This window comes from Lontra canadensis, unplaced genomic scaffold, assembly GCF_010015895.1.
Source record: "Lontra canadensis isolate GAN:19392208 unplaced genomic scaffold, GSC_riverotter_1.0 scaffold38, whole genome shotgun sequence".
NCBI lineage: Eukaryota > Metazoa > Chordata > Mammalia > Carnivora > Mustelidae > Lontra > Lontra canadensis.
Window position 1 is genome coordinate 16,398,561 of NW_022631032.1, and position 18,707 is coordinate 16,417,267.

At 39.1% G+C, this 18,707-nt stretch overlaps 1 protein-coding gene across 6 annotated transcripts in view; it reads right to left on the bottom strand.

Annotated features, from left to right (window-relative positions):
- Window positions 1-18,707, bottom strand: part of NEK11 (NIMA related kinase 11) — a 241,161-nt gene that overhangs the window by 63,811 nt on the left and 158,643 nt on the right. For all 6 annotated transcript variants that reach the window (XM_032869712.1, XM_032869713.1, XM_032869714.1 and 3 more), the window contains one exon: window positions 3,325-3,385. In XM_032869712.1, the coding sequence (XP_032725603.1) occupies window positions 3,325-3,385 (61 nt within the window). The remainder of the gene's footprint in view (window positions 1-3,324; window positions 3,386-18,707) is intronic.

Consider the following 18,707-nt stretch of genomic DNA (forward strand, 5'->3'; position numbering starts at 1 on the left):
GAGCTCGATCCCAGGACCCTGGGATCATGACCTGAGCCGAAGGCAGAGGCTTTAACCCACTGAGCCACCCAGGCGCCCCTCTCCCTCCCTCTCTTAATTCCACCTGGGATCACTCAATATCCTGTTCATGACTGGCCTTTTGTCTTATATGCCATGGGGAATTTCACGGGGGGCAGAGATTTAGGGCTTCGGAAGTGATGTGTCTCCATTTGGGACAACAGGTCCTCTGTGTGTGAGAGAAGCACCTAGTGGTGTTCTCTGGTATGATGACAAAGTTGTGCCCTGGTTTGTCCAGGAGCCTACCTGGTGTCTGAGACCATGTTCCAAATAGGTCTCAACATCTTCAACCTCATCTAGTGCCTTGAGCCCACCGGACCTCCCTAAATATTGATGCAGATGCTGAGGATAAGGCAAAAATCAATACTGCTTCCAGGGATGCCCAGTAACTCCTGTATACAGTGCCAAATAGCCCAGCACACAGACAGCACCCCATAAGGAGGAGAAAAATGTAGAAAGGAGCTATCTTCAGTTCAGCTCATAGGCAAATTATAATTTTAAGAAATGAAATTTTTATTTTATACTTCAGCAATATTTTGTCTGGACTATAAATTGGGGTGGGTGCACAGTAAGAATTTCAGGGCTTAAGGACTTTAAAGCTATTGTTCTCAAAATGTGATCTGGGCCTGGAACATCAGCACTGCTTGGGAACTTGTTAGAAATACAAATTGTTGGCCACACACCAGACCTGCATTTTTACAAACCCTGTAAGTGATTCTGATGCATGTTCAAGTGGGAGAACCACTGATCTAAAGACTTTAAAATGGTCTTGATATAGAGAGGAAACTAATATACTGAACTTGGAATTCAAAAGGGTCCCTTCAAATTAAGGATCTCTTGAAGTTATACAAATGCTAACTCATTCATTCTCTCTACTCCTTATTGATATAGGCAGGGAAAATATCACTGCCCCACTTTTAAATAGAAATAAAACTAAATCCGGGGTTGGGTTGGGGTCAAACCACTGCACATAATGTTTTCAGGGCTGCAAAGCTCAAATTTGCCTGGTCCAAATAATCAGAAAGGACATTTGCACCTGATATTTTTTCTCTCTTGTTGAGGTTTGGGAGAAGTTCTTGAAAATATTTGTGGAAGACACTTAACATCTTAACCCGCTCCACAGGCAACTGGACATTTCCAAAATGCATAGGCTGATGCTGTGAATAAGCCTTACTCAATTCACAGAGGTTTCATTTCTTATATCTGGCACATTTTCATTTACATTGTCCCCCAGATCCTGTTAATGTTCTGATATATATTAACGCCACAGTGATTACTGTATCGTTAATCTCCCCCCAAAATGTAGTTAGAGTAAAACAGGTCCTAGCTCCCTGAGCAGTCTCATCCCTGTAACACTGCATAAGGAGATTTCTTCATGACTTCTAAGTAATGCTAGAAGCTCAGAGTTCTGCAAGTAATAATATTCTCATCTGTGATGAGGGTCCCACTATGAGCGCCTCCCCAGACAGGTATTTCAAAAGCATGCTCCCCATCATCTCAAAGTCTGCTAGCCCACCCCTTAGCGGCTCTCCTTTCCTGCACACATCTTAGGCATGTAACTTTCACCTTGTCTGTCTTCGAAATTGCTCACCACACATCCATCTGCTTCCTAGCTTCTCAAATGAGCTACCAGCTCTCACCTGCTCCCACCTCTCTTGTTCCCTTTGTCCTGTAAGTTTATGCCAGCTTTGTTCACTTTCTGTCACTTGAGGGGAGCTCCAGGCAGAGAAAAAATGCATTTTTTATTCCATGTTTCTATTGCTCATTTTTATAAAAGCATACAGTTTAAAAGGGAATTTAGATATCATCTCTCCAATCCAGTGTTAATTTCCTTTTTTGCAGTGGAATCTATCTTTTCCAAGACACAACCTTATGTATAAGTCTAATTTATAAAACAGATACAAGTGAAACTATTTTGGTTGAAGCTGGTAAAGGAACAGGGTGTGCATCTCATTTCTCTTAAAAATATTTTAAAATATCTGTTAAGGGCCTCCTCTGCACCAGACACTGTGTCAGACTCTGGAGAAACACAGATGAGCAGTGTAGACATAGGTTCTGTTCTCTAGCTGCTCAGAGACTTATCTGCTCTTGGAAGTCCCCAAGGAGCCCAGTCTGAAACTTACTGATCTAATCCAAGGTCCGGAGAAGAAAAGTGACTTGGCCAAAGGAAAGCCTTCCTGGTCTTCAAATCCATACTTGGATTTGAAGTTAATGTACCCAGTAAGTGTTACTGATGTGCAGTGGAACAGATTGTAGAGCAATGATCTGGAGAAAAACCCAGGAGCTGTTTATGACTGAGTCTTTGCAGAGATATGGAATAAGCTACACAGAGGGTATAAACTGTGCGTAAAGCTCCTAATTAAATATTGGTGAATGTTTGCACACCTGAACACTTCATCTTTATTTCTGCCATTCCCTGTGAGGAGATTGTTTTGGCCATGCAATAAAAAAACTTAAAAAACCCAAACCGAAATTTAAAGGAAAAAAAAAAAATCCCAGCCTGTTTCACCCAGGACCTGTAGGTATATCTTCTGTCCTTCTACAATGGCAGGTGTGACAATTCATCATCTATTGCTAGAAGTTTCCACAGTTGGCTTTTCAGATTAAAGAAAAAGAAGGAGAAACTAAGAAATAGGGTTTTATCCTTGAAGCACAGTCATCCAATTTATTGAAACTGACAATGCTAAAGAAATTTCAGTTTTGTTTTTCAGACCAAATCGCTTCTAGTAACTGACTGACCTTCCGAGTGATGGTCCTTGCAGCTTGACTGAATGCAATCTCTTTCTACAGGAAGACTGAGTTTTATTATGCACTGCCAGGCCACAGCTTGATCACAATGGACCACTGAATTCCAACTCTTTCATCCTTACAGTAATAAACTTTGAGTTGTCTGGCCCTGGGCCAGACTTCCACCTTCTCTTGGCCTCAGTTTCCTCCTATATAAAATATAAAATGAATAGGTTGGACTAAAGTATCTGTAAAATTCCTTCCAAGTGGGGTGCCTGGGTGGCTCAGTTGGTTAAGCACCTGCATTTGGCTCAGGTCATGATACCAGGGTCCTGGGATTGAGTCCCGCATAGTGCTCCCTGCTCAGTGTAGAGCCTACTTCTCCTTTTCCCTCTACTGCTCCCCCTGCTTGTGCTCTGTCAAATAAATGAATAAAATCTGGGGGGAAAAAAAAAAAGATTCCTTCCAAGCATTCTACTCCTCAGATATTCCATTGGAATCAGCAGGTAGCATTACATTTTGGAATCTGAAGCAACTTACCTAGAGAGGTGCAACCCAGGACATTTTCCAGACACCTGACCAGTGCTTCAATATCACTGTCCTGTCAAAACAAGAGGGATTTACTTCCGTGTATGATAGAAGAATATTTATTGACATAGAAAAATGTTCTTGCCACATTTAGGCAAAACAAAACAAAATATGGTGACAAAATTATTTGACAGTATGAGCCCATTAAAAAATTTTTTGCAATTGAGGTATAATTAACATACAGTGTTACATTAGTCTCAGGTATACTATATAATGATTCAACATTTCCATACATTACTCAGTGCTCATTAAGGTAAGTGTAATCTTAATTCCCTCATCTGTTTCACCCATCCTCCCACCCACCCACCCCTCTGGCAACCACCAGTGTGTTCTCTGTATTTAATAACAGCTATTTGTCTCTTTTTTTTTTTGTTTGCTCATTTGTTTGTTTCTTAAATTCCACATATGAGTGAAATCATGTGGTATTTGTCTTTTTCTGACTTTATCTTTTTCTCACTTAGCATAATATCCTCTAAGGCCCTCCATGTTGGTGCAAATGGCAAGATTTCATTTTTTTTGATGCCTGAGTAATATTCTATTATATATAAATTATATATATACCACATCTTCTTTATCCATTCTTCTATGGATGCACATTTGGGCTGCTTCCATATTTTGGCTATTGTAAGCAATGCTGCAATAAACATAAACATAAGGGTGCATCTATCTTTCCAATTTTTTTGTTGTAGTGGAATTACTGAATCTTATGGTAATTCTATTTTTAATTTTTTGAGGCACCAAAAAATGCATGGTGGACTGTTTTCCACCATCGTTGTACCAATTTACATTCCCACCACCAGTGCATGAGGATTCCTTTTTCCTCCATATCCTCATCAATATTCGCTATTTCTTGTGTTCTTATTTTAGCTGTTCTGACAGGTATAAAGTAACATCTCATTGTGGTTTTGATTTGCATTTCTCTCATGATTAATGATGTTGAGCATCTTTTCATGTGGGCCGTTGTATGTATCTTTTGGAAAACAGTCTATTCAGGACCTCTGCCCATTTTTAAATTGGATTGTTTGGGTTTTTTTGGTGTCGAGTTGTATAATTTCTTTATATATTTTGGGTATTAACCCCTTCTCGGGTATATCATTTGCAAAGATCATATCCCATTGAGTAGATTGCCTTTTTGTTTTTGTTGATGGTTTCTTTCACTGTGCTAAAGTTTTTTATCTTGGTGTAGTATGATCCAATTTTTTAAAAGAAAAATATCTATACCTATATTTATATGTATACATATATATATTTCAATCTCTCCATCTCTGTCAATCTGTAGATCTATTCCTCTATCTCTCCGATGGGAAGAACACACACTGAAAATGTTAACAGTGGTTTTCATTATAAGGTAAGATTATGGATGATCTTTATTTTCTCCTTTGTGTACTTGTGTCTTTTCTAAGTTTTTTATAATAAATAAATATTGCTTACTCAATGTACAAAATACTAAATGCTACTTGGAATGGGGAAAAGGGTTTTAGTTCATCTATAATCTATTCAATACATCAAAAATCAAGTGAATATTTTTTTTCTAAGGAGTGTCTCTACCAATTCTTCTTTGGAAATGTATGGTCTTCAAAGGGTCATAAACCTAAGAATTGCACTTCTTATTTACCTTAGCCCTCAATAAGAGTCAGATACCCTCATGAGAGCTGGGGGAGGGTCCCAGAACTGTATTTGGCAACAAATATTGTCTTTACTACAAAATAAATGTCTGTCCTCTATCCAGGAGGCTGGGGATATACACAATAGCATCATAATGATCTGGGAAAATGGAACCATTTAATTATTTTCAGGTTTGTGGTTACATTGAGGGAAATCAATAATTTGTGGCTCACCTGCTCCATTTCAAAACAAGCAACACATTTATATTGAAGCATTTGTTAACTTTTAAAAAAATGCACTGTGGTATAACAGAGTACTCTAAAACATTGCATAAATGTGTGTTTCAAAATATAACATCTGGTGGGGTTTGAGCAGCTTTTCATGCATGTGATGAAACCCAGCATCATTTCATGTTCTGATGTATAGAAGAGGCAATAATGAAGAAGGTATGTTTGGCCAAGGCTGGTCAATGAGGCCAAAGCACTAACTGAAGACCCTGTGTCCAGCCCAGTAATAGGGAGGCAGGAAGATTCAGAAGGGGAAAAAACAGATCCCTTCCTTCTTCTGCACTCTTGTGGTCTCCAAACTTAACAGGGACAGCCTTGACTCAAAGAGAAACCCAGCAGAGACATCCTCTGTTGGAGGTAAAGCAAAGCACACATTGGCATACACAGGTGGTGACACCAACCTCTTGTTCCTCCACTAAATGTGCTGGTCTGGTTTAAGTGGCTTGACTTCCCAGGTCTAAGGTTCTGCATCTATGAAACTAGGGGGTTGAATCAGATGATACTTAAGGGGCTTTTCAGCTCTAAAACCTGGTTCTTCCACAAAGAGTTAGATGGGCAGTAAGTGTGTGGATTGTTTTCCAATATGGCTACAACAATCCTTCCTATTCCTTTGTTCCTATGCCATTCCTCACATCAAAAGTTACATTCTCTTTCCCCATGCCTTAACCTGGCCTTGTGACTTGCTCTGGGCCTCAGAATGTGGCAGAAGTAATGTTCTGTGACTTTTACTACTAGGCCTTAAGAGGTCATGTAGCTTCCATTTTTATTATCTTGGAAACCAAAAAAACCATGTAAAGAAGTTCAGGCTCTCCTACTGGAGAGATACCACGGTGAGATGCCCTGCAGCATGAGAGGCCATGTGGAAGGAGACAGAGGCCCCCAGTCACAGCCAGCATCAATTGTCCGACATATACATGAGGCCATCTTGGACCCCTAAGCCGAGGTCCCAGCTAAATGCAGCCACATGAGTGACTTTAAACAATATCACACGGAACAGAAGAACTGTCTAGTGAATCCAGGCAATCTACCTAGAGAATCATGAGAGACAATAAATCACTGTTTTAAACCATTAAGTTTTGAAGCATTTTGTTACACAGTAAGATAGCTAATAACTGAGACGCTAAATAAACTGAGATTGCTTACCAAGTATTTCACATTTTTATGTCTCCAGCACCCAACATGGCCCCAGGAGCATGAGTAATGCTAAATGCTCACCTGTGCAGGTCTCTTCCAGCCTCAATGATTTCCAAGGAAGTAAAACAGAAGAATGGCATTGACCATTTAGATCATAGCCTAACCCTAGATGGACAGCAGGGTTCTCCCCACTCAAAGTACATCCTTACTGGGATAGTAGAGGAAAAAGCATACTACTACTTCTTAACTCTGTGGCCTCAGTCAAGTTGGTTAACCTCTCCAAATGTCATTTTCCTTCATTGCAAAAGGAGAATAATGTCTTCTATCTCACACAGGGTTCTTACGAAAAACAAATGAAATAATAAAATGCCTTTAGTAGAGGGTATGGCTTGTTGGAAATACCAAATGCGTGGAAGAAGAGAGTTGGATAGAACAGGGTGGGATGGGAAAAGGACAGAGATATAAAAGGTTAAAAAGTCCCAATCACTGTGCCTGCTACAGGACATGGAGATTTGCAATAAGTATCTGAGTTGAGTCAAAGCAACAGAAACAACAAGCACCAGAGTCAGGCTGTAGGAAGCATCTGGGTGGCTGGGACATATCAGTTCTATCCTCCTAACATAGAGGACAGGGAATCCTGTAGAAGGGTGTGGGAAGGGTGGAAATAATTCTAATAAAATTGAATGAATGAATGAATGAGTGAGTGAGTGAATACTAACTTGTACTGGAGTCTTAATATGTGCCATTGTTCCACCAGCTAACATGTGTTAATTCATTTAAACTCAACTAAGTGGTTCTATTTTTCTCCCCATTTAACAGTTGAGAAAACCAAGGCACAGACAGGCTCCATATTGTGACTAGGTTCATATAACTAGTAAGAGGTGGAACAGGTGGTGTTCTCCAGAGCCTGAATTCTTCTTAGTCACTACAGTACACATACATATACATGTACATATACAGTACACTACGTAAAGTAGAAGGCAGGGCTCCAAACCCAAGCAGAGCTTCACAATATTACTGGAGGAACCAGGTGCAAGCTCATGAAAAAAACTCAAAAATAATTCTTTGCTGAGATATATATGCAATATAATGCAGCCTGGGGACAAATGCAGCTACAGATGGGCTGGGTGCAGAGGGGTGGGCTCTTCATCAATGGCTTCCAACTCCAGGTTCTAAGAGAACTGTAAGCAAGGCATCAGTTCTCTGTCTAAATTCGGCCTCAAGAAGAGTCTGCCAATTTCCCTTCTTGCCCTGAAGATTAGGGCAGGAGAAGTCATGGACAATGACTGAGCTCAACTTACATTCCCAACAAAGGACAAGTTACTTTCTGCCTCTAAGATGCAGATTAATTAGGGCATTAAGACCAAAACTGCAATTGTACCCACTGAACAATTTTGTTTTTAATTTTGAAATAATATCAGACTTACAGGAAAATCTGTATCCACAAAGCTGATCCTGTGGGTTACAAAATGCATTCCCTCTTTCTGCTGTAATTCATCACTGCATTTGTTTTGTAGCTATGCATATTCTGCTCACCTTGTTTGATTTCACTGTAAGTTTCAAGGAAGATATTTACAAGGAAAAGCTTCAGTGGTGATAGTTTCTTAGCAACTTCTATTCTTCCTTTAAAATAGTTTTTTTTTCATGTTATTTAATTTCCCAAGTTTCAGATTTAATATCTATTATTTCCTAATATACTGCTACCAGAACATTAGAATTTGCCTAATTGTTTGTGGTGGGTAATAGTAAGTTCTGGTTAAATTACAATTTGAAGGTTTTTAAAAGTGCTTTGACCATATGTATGTTTACATTTAGTAACAAATCATTTAAAAACCATTCACAAGTTTTGGGGGGTTTTTTTGTTTGTTTTTTTCATTTTTGCTGACTGTAATTCAAAATAAAAGCTTTTTGTTCTGGTATTTAACCCTTTTTTATAAGCAGCTGAAGACACCATATTTAACTTTATATCTCAGTGATAGGAAAATAGTTGCATCGGTCTTGCATAAGACATTAATTCTCATACTTCATATAAGGAGTACAGTCCCTTTTTATTATGTTTGAGTTAAATTTGCTCTAAGGAAAACTGCAATTCTTAAGCATCCCCATTATTAAATTTGAAGATTCTTTAAAGATCACAGCAAAGTTCATTATAAAACTGTTATGGTGTCTTCAAAGACTATAAAATCTGAGACACTGAGAGAGAATTGGTCCATTTGTATTCTGTATTTCCACTATTTGCCAAAAGGAATGGGGTTAAGATTACATTTGTTTCCTCTCTACTTCCTATGGATCTACATCCCCATGTTTAACTGACATACTAGGGGCTCAGTTGTGTACTGTAATGTCTTATTAAAGAAGATATTAAAGAAAACTTTTTTAAAAAGTTGCAAAAGCAGTACAAAATTCCCATATACCCTTCACCTTGATGTTGGTGCACCATGTTCACATGCTCATTCCCCCATCTATCTATACACACCAAGGTTTCCCTACCTTGGTGTCACTGACATTTTGGGCCAGATAATTCTGTGAGTATGTTACAGGATGCTTAGTAGCATACTTGGCTTCAACTCACTAGATGCCAATAAAATATTCCCATCACCCATCCTTCAACCCTGGGATGTGCAAACCAAAAAAGTCACAAGGCACTGCCAAACATCTCCTGAGGGGCAAAATCTCCCCTGATTGAGACCAGGTGATCTACATATATAGATCTATCTTTCCATACATATTTTTTTCTCCTAGTTAAATCTGAACAACTTGGTGATCAAAATAAATTACATTAATAGATTAATAAACTACAGAATTAAATAAGATGCCAACTATACTTTTTAACATTTAAATGAAACTTTCTGTATTTTGAAAAAGAGACAACTCATTACAAAGACCAGCTTCTTCCTTTTTTTTTTTTTTTTACATTAAATAATTTAGAAAAGGAGTTAGGGAACTTGTTTTACTGCACTGCAATTAATTTAGCAATAAAATCATTCCTTGTGTTACAGAAATTATCATTTAATCGAACATAAAAGACCCCAGTAGAAATATATCCACCCCCAGGAGAAAGGAAGAAAATGGAAATGAATACCAACGTCTTTTTAAAAGATGATTTGCACTATTCTGTGCCATGTTTGTACTTCAGCAAGAAGTTCAGTCATGGAAACACCTTGCAGGAGCATATTATGGCTGGTACAATGTGGGGATTATGCTGTTGTCTGGAACCTGTGCATTTCCTCACTGTTTCACAATTTAAATTGATCTCTGCCAGAGCTAAGTGGCCTAAAAGAGCAACCACCTCCAAACAGAAGCCAAATTACAGTGCCACCAGCCTGCACTCATTTCAGCCAAGGGCCAGGGAGCCGAATTTCAAATGCTGTGCAAATGATTTAACGGTTCTTTTGCTGATGAATGTAGACAGTCTTCAGGCCTCCTTCCCCCATAACCACCAACTCCTCCCTAATAGGAATGGGTCCCTGAGGCATGAGGAACATCAGATAAGACTCAGCTCTGAAAAACTGTCCCACAGATTCAAGTTCAGTCAAACACCCAGATTTTTTCCAGAAGTAGATGCAGTAATTTGGCCAGTATATTAAAAAATTTCTCCTAAGGGGGCAAAGGCAGCTGTTCTGAAAAGGTCAGTGGGATCTGTAATGTACGTGAGACCTACCAACACCTGCCCAGAGGGCACAAAGAAAGCCATGATATCTGGGGCAATCTCTCCTTTGAAACAATGTTTATACAGAGATATTAAAAATAATACATCCTCTAATAATTCATATTTATTTTTTATTCTGGAAAATAATAGAAAATTATCAAAAGAAAATAATATCACCAAAGTAACCCATCACTGTTGATGCAACTTTCACCAATATATATGCACATATCTAGTCAGTCTTTTCTCCCGAGACCTTTCAGATATTTGAAATTGTACTGTAGATGTCTGGTATACATGGAACACACAGACAACCAGGCATTTTCGTTTGGACATTCATCCCATGTTATTAAGAATTCTCCAGAAACATAATTTGAATAGCAGCACAAACTTGCGCTGTATAGCCATATCACATTTCTTTATCCCGTGCCCCCATCACCGGACATCTTGTTGCCTCCACTTTTTTCGTTGCAAGTACTACTGCAGTGATTATCATAGGACATAAATCTTGGCCCCATGTATAAATTATTTTTTAGGTTAGTGGAATCGTTGAGCCAAAGAATGTGAACTTTTAGAAACTGTCCTCTTTTCTCTGTTCTCGCTCTTTACTTCATGCTCCCACCCATCCCAAGGAGTGCATTTTCTCCACAAGGAGCTCCTTCCTACTTTGTTTCATCCTCCTCTCATGGAAATTTGCTCTCTCTCAACAAAAGATACTGGAAAAGCCCAGGACAATTGATAAGGCTCATGTGTTATCTCAGGATACTTGTGTTTCGATAAGGAATACAACCTCATATCAGAGGAATGAATTTCTAATAGCAAGTTTTAGGCAGCAGAAAGCAGGCATGTCAAAGGAGAAAATCACGTGGTATCATTACAGGGCTATAAAAATCATACTGCATAGATTCTCACTTATTCATCAGCAAGTTCTGTCTGATTAAATAATCCAGAATATCTCCTCATCTTAGAGCTAGCCATGGTGAAAGATTTAGTTCACACAGACAGGTGTCACTCCATTACCCAGTTTATTCCATTCAGGAAACATTTACGGAATACTGGTTATGTGCCAAATGCGTACAAAGCTGAGGGAGACAGATGTAGCTTTAGCTCACTATTTGGGGACAGATGATCCATTTCCATAGATGGGAGAGAAGAGAGGGCATGAACAGAGGCTGGGAGGGATGATCTTGTGTCCCAGGGTATCCCAGACCATCCTCTTCCAGCAGTCAATTCCCTCATTACTTCCCCTGCAATACACACTCTCTACTATCAGGTGGCTGGTGGGATCACAAAAGCTAAACTGGAAACCAGTACAAAGGCCCTTCCTTTCTATTAAAAGAGAAAAAGCCACACATTAAAAGTAAACAAATAAAAATCCAACAGCTACCGTAGCTTGAGCCACCATCAGCTCTTGCCTGGACCATGCAACAACCTCCTTACTTCTCTCTGCTGTGGCATCGCTTTGATCCATTTCCCCCACAAGAGTCATTACTTTGTTGCTGTGCGTGGAATACAATCCAGAGCCCTGTATATGGAAGGAAATCCTGTCATGGATTGTCATGCCCCGTTTGATCCCGCTCCTCTCCATCTTTCCAACCTCGCTTCCTCCTGCTTCTTTCCTGTTGACTCTGCTCCAGCCGCACTGCTCTCTTTTTTCAAAGGCACCAGGATCTTTTGCACCTTGGGGCCCTTCTCATTGGCTGAAAATGCTCTGGCTTCACATATTTAAGTGATTGTCTTCCTCCTCCTTGAAATCTCAACGTTCTGTCTAAATTACGTTTCCACCACCGCTTTAGTCAACCCTCTCGCAGTGCTGTTTCTTTTGATTCACTTATCCAAAGACAAAATTAAATGTTTTTTTTAAAGATTTTATTTATTTATTTGACAGACGGAGATCATAAGTAGGCAGAAAAGCAGGCAGAGAGAGAGGAAGAAGCAGGCTCCCTGCTGAGCAGAGAGCCCAATGCAGGGCTCGATCCCAGGACCCTGGGATCATGACCTGAACTGAAGGCAGAGGCTTTAACCCACTGAGCCACCCAGGCGCCCCAAAATTAAATGTTTTTTTCGTTATTGTGAGCTCCGTGAGTGCAGCACCGTGCTTGCTGAGTAATTATTACCTCGGAGCTGGGCACATGGGAAGCAATCAATGAACAGAAAATTCACACCAAGACAACGAACAGAATATTCCTGTTTCTACCTGACCATGCAGGTTTTACGCAAATTCAGAGTTCCCAGTCCTGTGCAAATTTGAATGCATTTAGACTTTGAATGCATTTCCCCCATTCAATTCTTTCAGCGGCTTTTATCTGCTGAGCTTCCTTCTGAGACACCTGATGGTGCATCTTCTGCTTCCATCTGTCACTTTCTTTCTTGGCTCTCAGATGTTCTCTCATAAGGCTATTCCCTGACTCCTTCTGAGCTGACCCCAGGGACAGATAGAGCTCACAGGCTACTAACCCCAACTGGAACTTCCTTTGGTGAGATCCCTCTCCTGAGCCTTCTGGGAAACTTCCTTCCAAATGTCCCAAAATGATGAATGTGCTTTCAAAGATGAGCCCACTGTGGGCTGAAGCCTTGCACCAAGTTCTCCTTCCCTGTGACCACCACAGGGTACAAACTGCTAGGTACTGTGGGACACACAGCTACTGAGGGATAAAAGCCTCACGTGGAGGATGTGAGTGTCAGGTGTAGAATTTCTCAGCCCAAATTTAGGTTTCTGCTCATTAGTTTCTCAGGCTTTCCTTGCTTCATGGTTGGTCCTTCCTGGGGCTGGTTCACGAATCTTCCTAATTCCCCATTCTAGCAGGCCCCATGTTATTTGTCCTACAGATCCTATGACCCATAAGGAATTGGACCCTTTACTCTCTGGGTCACAGATTTATCTACCTTGGCCTCGACGAAACTGTAACTCATCGAGGCAATGTATGAAAGCATCCCTGCTGCTGTTACTAAACAACATGTACTGTCATTTATCAAAGTATGTACCAAACAACTTTTTAAAATGAATCTATGAAAATATGTCTTGGCAACGTGGTCTATGGTATCTTAAGAGTTTCATAACCTTCATGAACATATTGAAAGCTTTGAAAAGCCTTCTAGTAAAGATCTAAAACCTTGTTTAACATTATGCTTCCCAAGCCTAATTGTCTGTGAAACCCAGTTTATTCTGTGGAAGTCCCAGGAAGATTCTTTGGGAACTCCTCATGTGGGCAAATACCTTAACAGACCTTCCTGTTCTGTACACTCTGGGATCCTCAGTGTCTTTACTGAATTTAGTCCTGGGACTTTGCAAGCTATCTGTCCTTACTCTTTTGTTCAAGTAAAAATTTTCTACTATGAGAACCTCTATTCTATTATACATAAGTTCCTCTCATTAGAAGAAAGATTGCTTTAGTATCTTTAGCTCTAAAATGCCTTTAATTTTTCAACTAAGACATGTCCTTTGTTCTTTCTTTGAGATTAAAAAATAATGTTTCTTTCCCACCCCTGTCCTCAAATCACCTTTATGTTTCTTTAAAATATTTCTTTAAAACATTTAGCAAGCACTAGCATTTCAACTAGTAGAAATTTATATGTAGTTATTTACATCTTGCTACTTCATATTAGAATCAGGATTCCTTAGATTGTGGAGCAACTTTTAAAGAAAGGATGGAGTATACTTTGCTTTTTTCTCTACGGAGGTTAACTGAAAGGATTTTTATATGTTAGCCCCACAAACATAGGTCACAGTTACCCAAAGGGATTTTAGGATGAAACTGGAAAAGTATTTTTGGAATCAGTAACTCACATTTGGTGATAGCAGATCTGTATCAAATCCTGTGTTAATTTAAATATTAAAATTCAGTGTGCTTCGATGAATTTCTTAGTCTCCTTTTTTTAATGAAAGTGTAGTTGACATACAGTATTATATTAGTTTCAGGTGTACAACATAGTGATTCAACATTTATACACATTACAAAGTGATCACCGCAGTAAACTAGTTACCGCCTCACTCTCCTTTTAATTGCTGACCTGTGGAGAAAAGCCTAAAAGGAGCAATGGAAACAGTTAACAGGAAACTTTTGCATGGGGTAATTTCTACCTCACACCTGTGAGAGGGAGGCTTTCCAACCTTATTTCTTATTCCTAGGAAGTGGAGCTCTTGGCCTGTTTCCAGGCACAGATCAGCTTTGGAGGTAAGGTGTAGATACACAGTCCTCTTACGCAGTGATTCTCAAATTTCACTGCGTGTAGGACTCATCCAGGGATCTGGCTAAGAATGCAGAATCTGATTCAGCAGGTCTGGAGTAGGGCTGAGATTCTGCAGAATCTGATTCAGCAGGTCTGCAGTAGGGCTGAGATTGTGCATTTTAACAAGCTCTCAACAGCGACTGATGTTGCTGGCCCGTGGACCACAGATTCAAGGGCAAACTTTAGCCAACATGAATGATTGGTGATAGTCTACTTTAATGAGCTTGCCATGAGGATTGTTCTAGAAACATTCTGTTTGCCTTAGAGAATTCTCACTTATTCAATTAGTAAAAATGTGACTTTAAGCTGGGAAGAATTTCCACAAGCACCTATTTTGCTAACTCAAGACTTTTCAACTTCAGTACTAGTGATGTGTTAGGCTTGGTAATTCTTTGGGTGGGGGGCTGTCATGTGCACTGTAGGATGTTTAGCAGTATCCCTGGCTTCTACCCACTTCAGTACCCTCCCTCATCCAAGCTGTGACAATTAAACATGTCATCAGACATTTCCAAATACCCTTTGGAAGGTAATACCCCCACTGTACTGACATGGAATCACTTGGCATCATATTTGTTACACTGTATTATAGATATGAGTTTACAACTTTTAATTACAATGTAGATACATTTCACAACTCTGACATCATCTTCATGTAAAAATCAAGATGACTTTCAAGAAGGACTATTTAAGCATTAAGACTAAGACATCTGTCCTTCCCTGCATGGCTTCCAGAATAAGATGCCTTTTCTTTGCTCAGCTTTACATTTAGAATAGTGAGATGTGTATGTCCAAACATATATGTGGGGGGAGGGCCTATAACTATAGAACTTACATTAAAACCAAGGATATATGAAGCAATAGCAAAATCTCCCCTTTACTCTTGTTTTCATTCAAGAAATATGTGAAAAACTTCGGTGTGTATAGTACTAGATATGTTCATGATGAATTAGAGAGTGACAAAACTCAAAAGAATCACATTTATCATTGAAGTCTTCTGTGTCAGATACTTTAATATTTTGAACCTTGCATACACTAGAAATCAAAAGTTCAATTAAATGGCAGCTTTGAGTTAACATTTTTTTAATGTTCTAAAGCCTTTTTATGGGCCATTAGAAAACAAAACAAAACAAAAAACCAACCACCTAAAATTGCCAACCACTTCTGATGTTTTCCTAGTCAACTTAGTATTGGTATAATTAGAGAATTCTGACTCCTGAAAAACATAAAAATCTCCCAACCATGAAGAATTCAGTGGTGTACACATTAATAAAAGAAAGGATAAGAACCATATAATCCCATTAATAGATGCAGAAAAAGCATTTGACAAAATATAGCACGGATTCTTGATAAAAACCCTCAACAAAGTAGGGTTACATGGAATATACCCAAACATCATAAAGGCCATATACAAAAGAATCACAGCTAATATCATCTTCAGTGAAGAAAACTGGGAGCCTTTCTCCTATAGTCAGAATTAAGACAAGGATGTCCACTCTCACCAATACTATTTAACATAGTACTAGAATTCTGTCTTAGGCTCAGCAATCAGACAACAAGAAAAAATAAAAAGCATCCAAGTCAGCAAGGAAGAAGTCAAACTATCGCTATTTGCAGATGACATGATACTTTATGTAGAAAATCCAACAGACTCCACCAAAAAATTGCTAGAACTCATACATGGATCCAGCAAAGTTGGAGGATATGAAATCAATGTCCAGAAATCTGTTGCATTTCTATACACCAATTACAAAGTGGCAGAAAAAGAAATCAAGGGATTGATCCCATTTGCAATTGCACCAAAACCAATGAGATACTTAGAAATAAACTTAACTAAAGAGGTAGAAGAACTGTACCCTGAAAACTATAGAACACTTATGAAAGAAGCCGAAGAGAATGCCAAAAAAATGGAAAAGCATTCCATGCTCGTGGATTAGAAGAACAAACATTGTTAAAATGTCCATACTACCCAAAGCAATATATACATTTAATGCAATCCCTATCAAAATACCACCAGCAGTTTTCACAGAGCTAGAATGAACAATCTTAAAACTTTATGGAAACACAGAAGACCCCCAAATAGCCAAAGCAATCCTGAAAAAGAAAAACATAATGGGAGGCATCATTATTCTGGATTTCTATATTTCTATATACGGTATGGTACTGGCACAAAAACAAACACATAGGTCAATGGAACAGAATAGAGAACCCAGAAATGGACCCTCAACTATATCGTCAATTAATCTTCAACAAACCAGGAAAGAATATCCAATAGAAAAATTCTCTTCAACAAATGGTGTTGGGAAAACTGGACAGCAACATGCAGAAGAATAAACTGGACCATTTTCTTACACCACACACAAAAACAAACTCAAAATGGATGAAAGACTTAAATGTGAGATAAAATCCTAGAGAACGCAGGTAGAAACTTCCTTGACCTCAGCCATAGCAACTTCTTGCTAGACAGATCACCAGAGGCAAGGAAATAAAAGCAAAAATGAACTATTGGGACTTCATCAAGATAAAAAGATTCTGTACAGTGAAGGAAACAATCAACAAAATTAAAAGGCAACCTACGGAATGGGAGAAGATATTTGCAAATGACATACCTGATAAAGGATTGGTCTCCAAAATCTATAAAGAACTTATCAAACTCAACACCCAAAAAAACCCCAAATAATCCAGTTAAGAAATGGGCAGAAGACATGAATAGACACTTTCCCAATGAAGACATCCAGATGGCTGACAGACACATGAAAAGATACTCAACATCACTCATCATCAGGGAAATACAAATTAAAACCACAATAAGATACCACCTCACATCTGTCACAATGGCTAAAATCAACAACACAAGAAACAAAGGTGTTGGTAAGGATGTGGAGAAAGGGGAACCCTCTTGTACTGTTGGTGGGAATGCCCTCTGGAACACAGCATGGAGGCTCCTCAGAAAGTTAAAAATAGAACTAACTTACGAGGGGTGCCTGGGTGGCTCAGTGGGTTAAGCCTCTGCCTTCAGCTCAGGTCATGATCCCAGGGTCCTGGGATCGAGCCCCGCATCGGGCTCTCTGCTCAGCAGGGAGCCTGCTTCCCCCTCTCTCTCTGCCTGATATTCTGTTTACTTGTGATCTCTCTCTGTTAAAAAAACAAATAAAATCTTAAAAAAAAAAAAAGAACTAACTTATGACCCAGCAATTGCACTGCTAGGTACATATCCAAAAGACACAAAAACACAGATTGGAAGAGGTACATGCACCCCAATGTTTATAGCAGCATTATCAACAATAGCCATACTATGGAGAGAGCCAAAATGTCTACTGACTGATGAATGGATAAAGAAGATGTGGTATATATACACAATGGGATATTACCCAGTCATCATATATCAAAAAGTATGAAATCTTGACATTTGCTATGATGTGGATGGAGCTAGAGTGTATTATGCTAAGAGAAATGAGTCAGTCTGAGAAAGACAAATACCATATGATCTCACTCTTATGTGAAATTTAAGAAAGAAAACAAATGAACTCATGGAAAGGGGAAAAAAGAGAAAGAGGGAAACCATAAGGGACTTTTAACGATAAAGAACAAACTGAGAGTTGAGGGAGGGAGGTAGAGGATGGGCTAGATTGGGCTCTTGTGATGAGCACTGAGTGTTGTGTGTAAGTGATGAATCACTGAATTCTACTCCTGAAACCAATACTGCACTGTATGCTAACTAACTAAAATTTAACTTAGAGAGAAAGAGAAAGACAGACAGAATACAGTGGTGTAGAATAAGCAGTTTCCAATCCAGGAAGAAGAATTTCTAAGAGCGTTATTTTGTTGGGATCTAATACTCTGATAGACTCAAAGGACCAAATTCTCAATAACATCTGAACATGGATATTCAATAACAGACCAGGTTTATACCAAACCAGAACTACACAGCATCGTACATTTTCATTGTTAGTTCTTAGAGGCAAGCCCCAAATACTGTCATTTGTGCATATCACAAGTACTGGCTTGTTCCTTAGAATTCAAACTTTTATATGAAAGTGTACAAGAAGCTGTCTTGAAAATATAATCCAATAACTACACAACTATATTTCTATGCCAATATTCCTGTTAGAAAATGTATCTTAATTTAGCATCTATATGACCTAGGAAAGTTTCAGCTACAAGTAACCAAAAATCTCCATAAACCACCTTAAAAAAGAGCCCCAATATGCTCCTTTCCATGCACTCTCAGACCCCCTCCTCCCCAAGAAAGTATATCCTCACACTTCTTGGCCAGAATTGATTGCATATTCATTTTAAACCAGTCCCTGGTAAGTGGAGTGTGATGGCCAGACTGGCTGGAATGAATAGGATTTAGGATGTATTTAAATCATAAAGGGAGGCTGGCCACTGGCCTAAAACTGAGGCTCTGGCAGAATGGACCAAAGGAGAAGGGC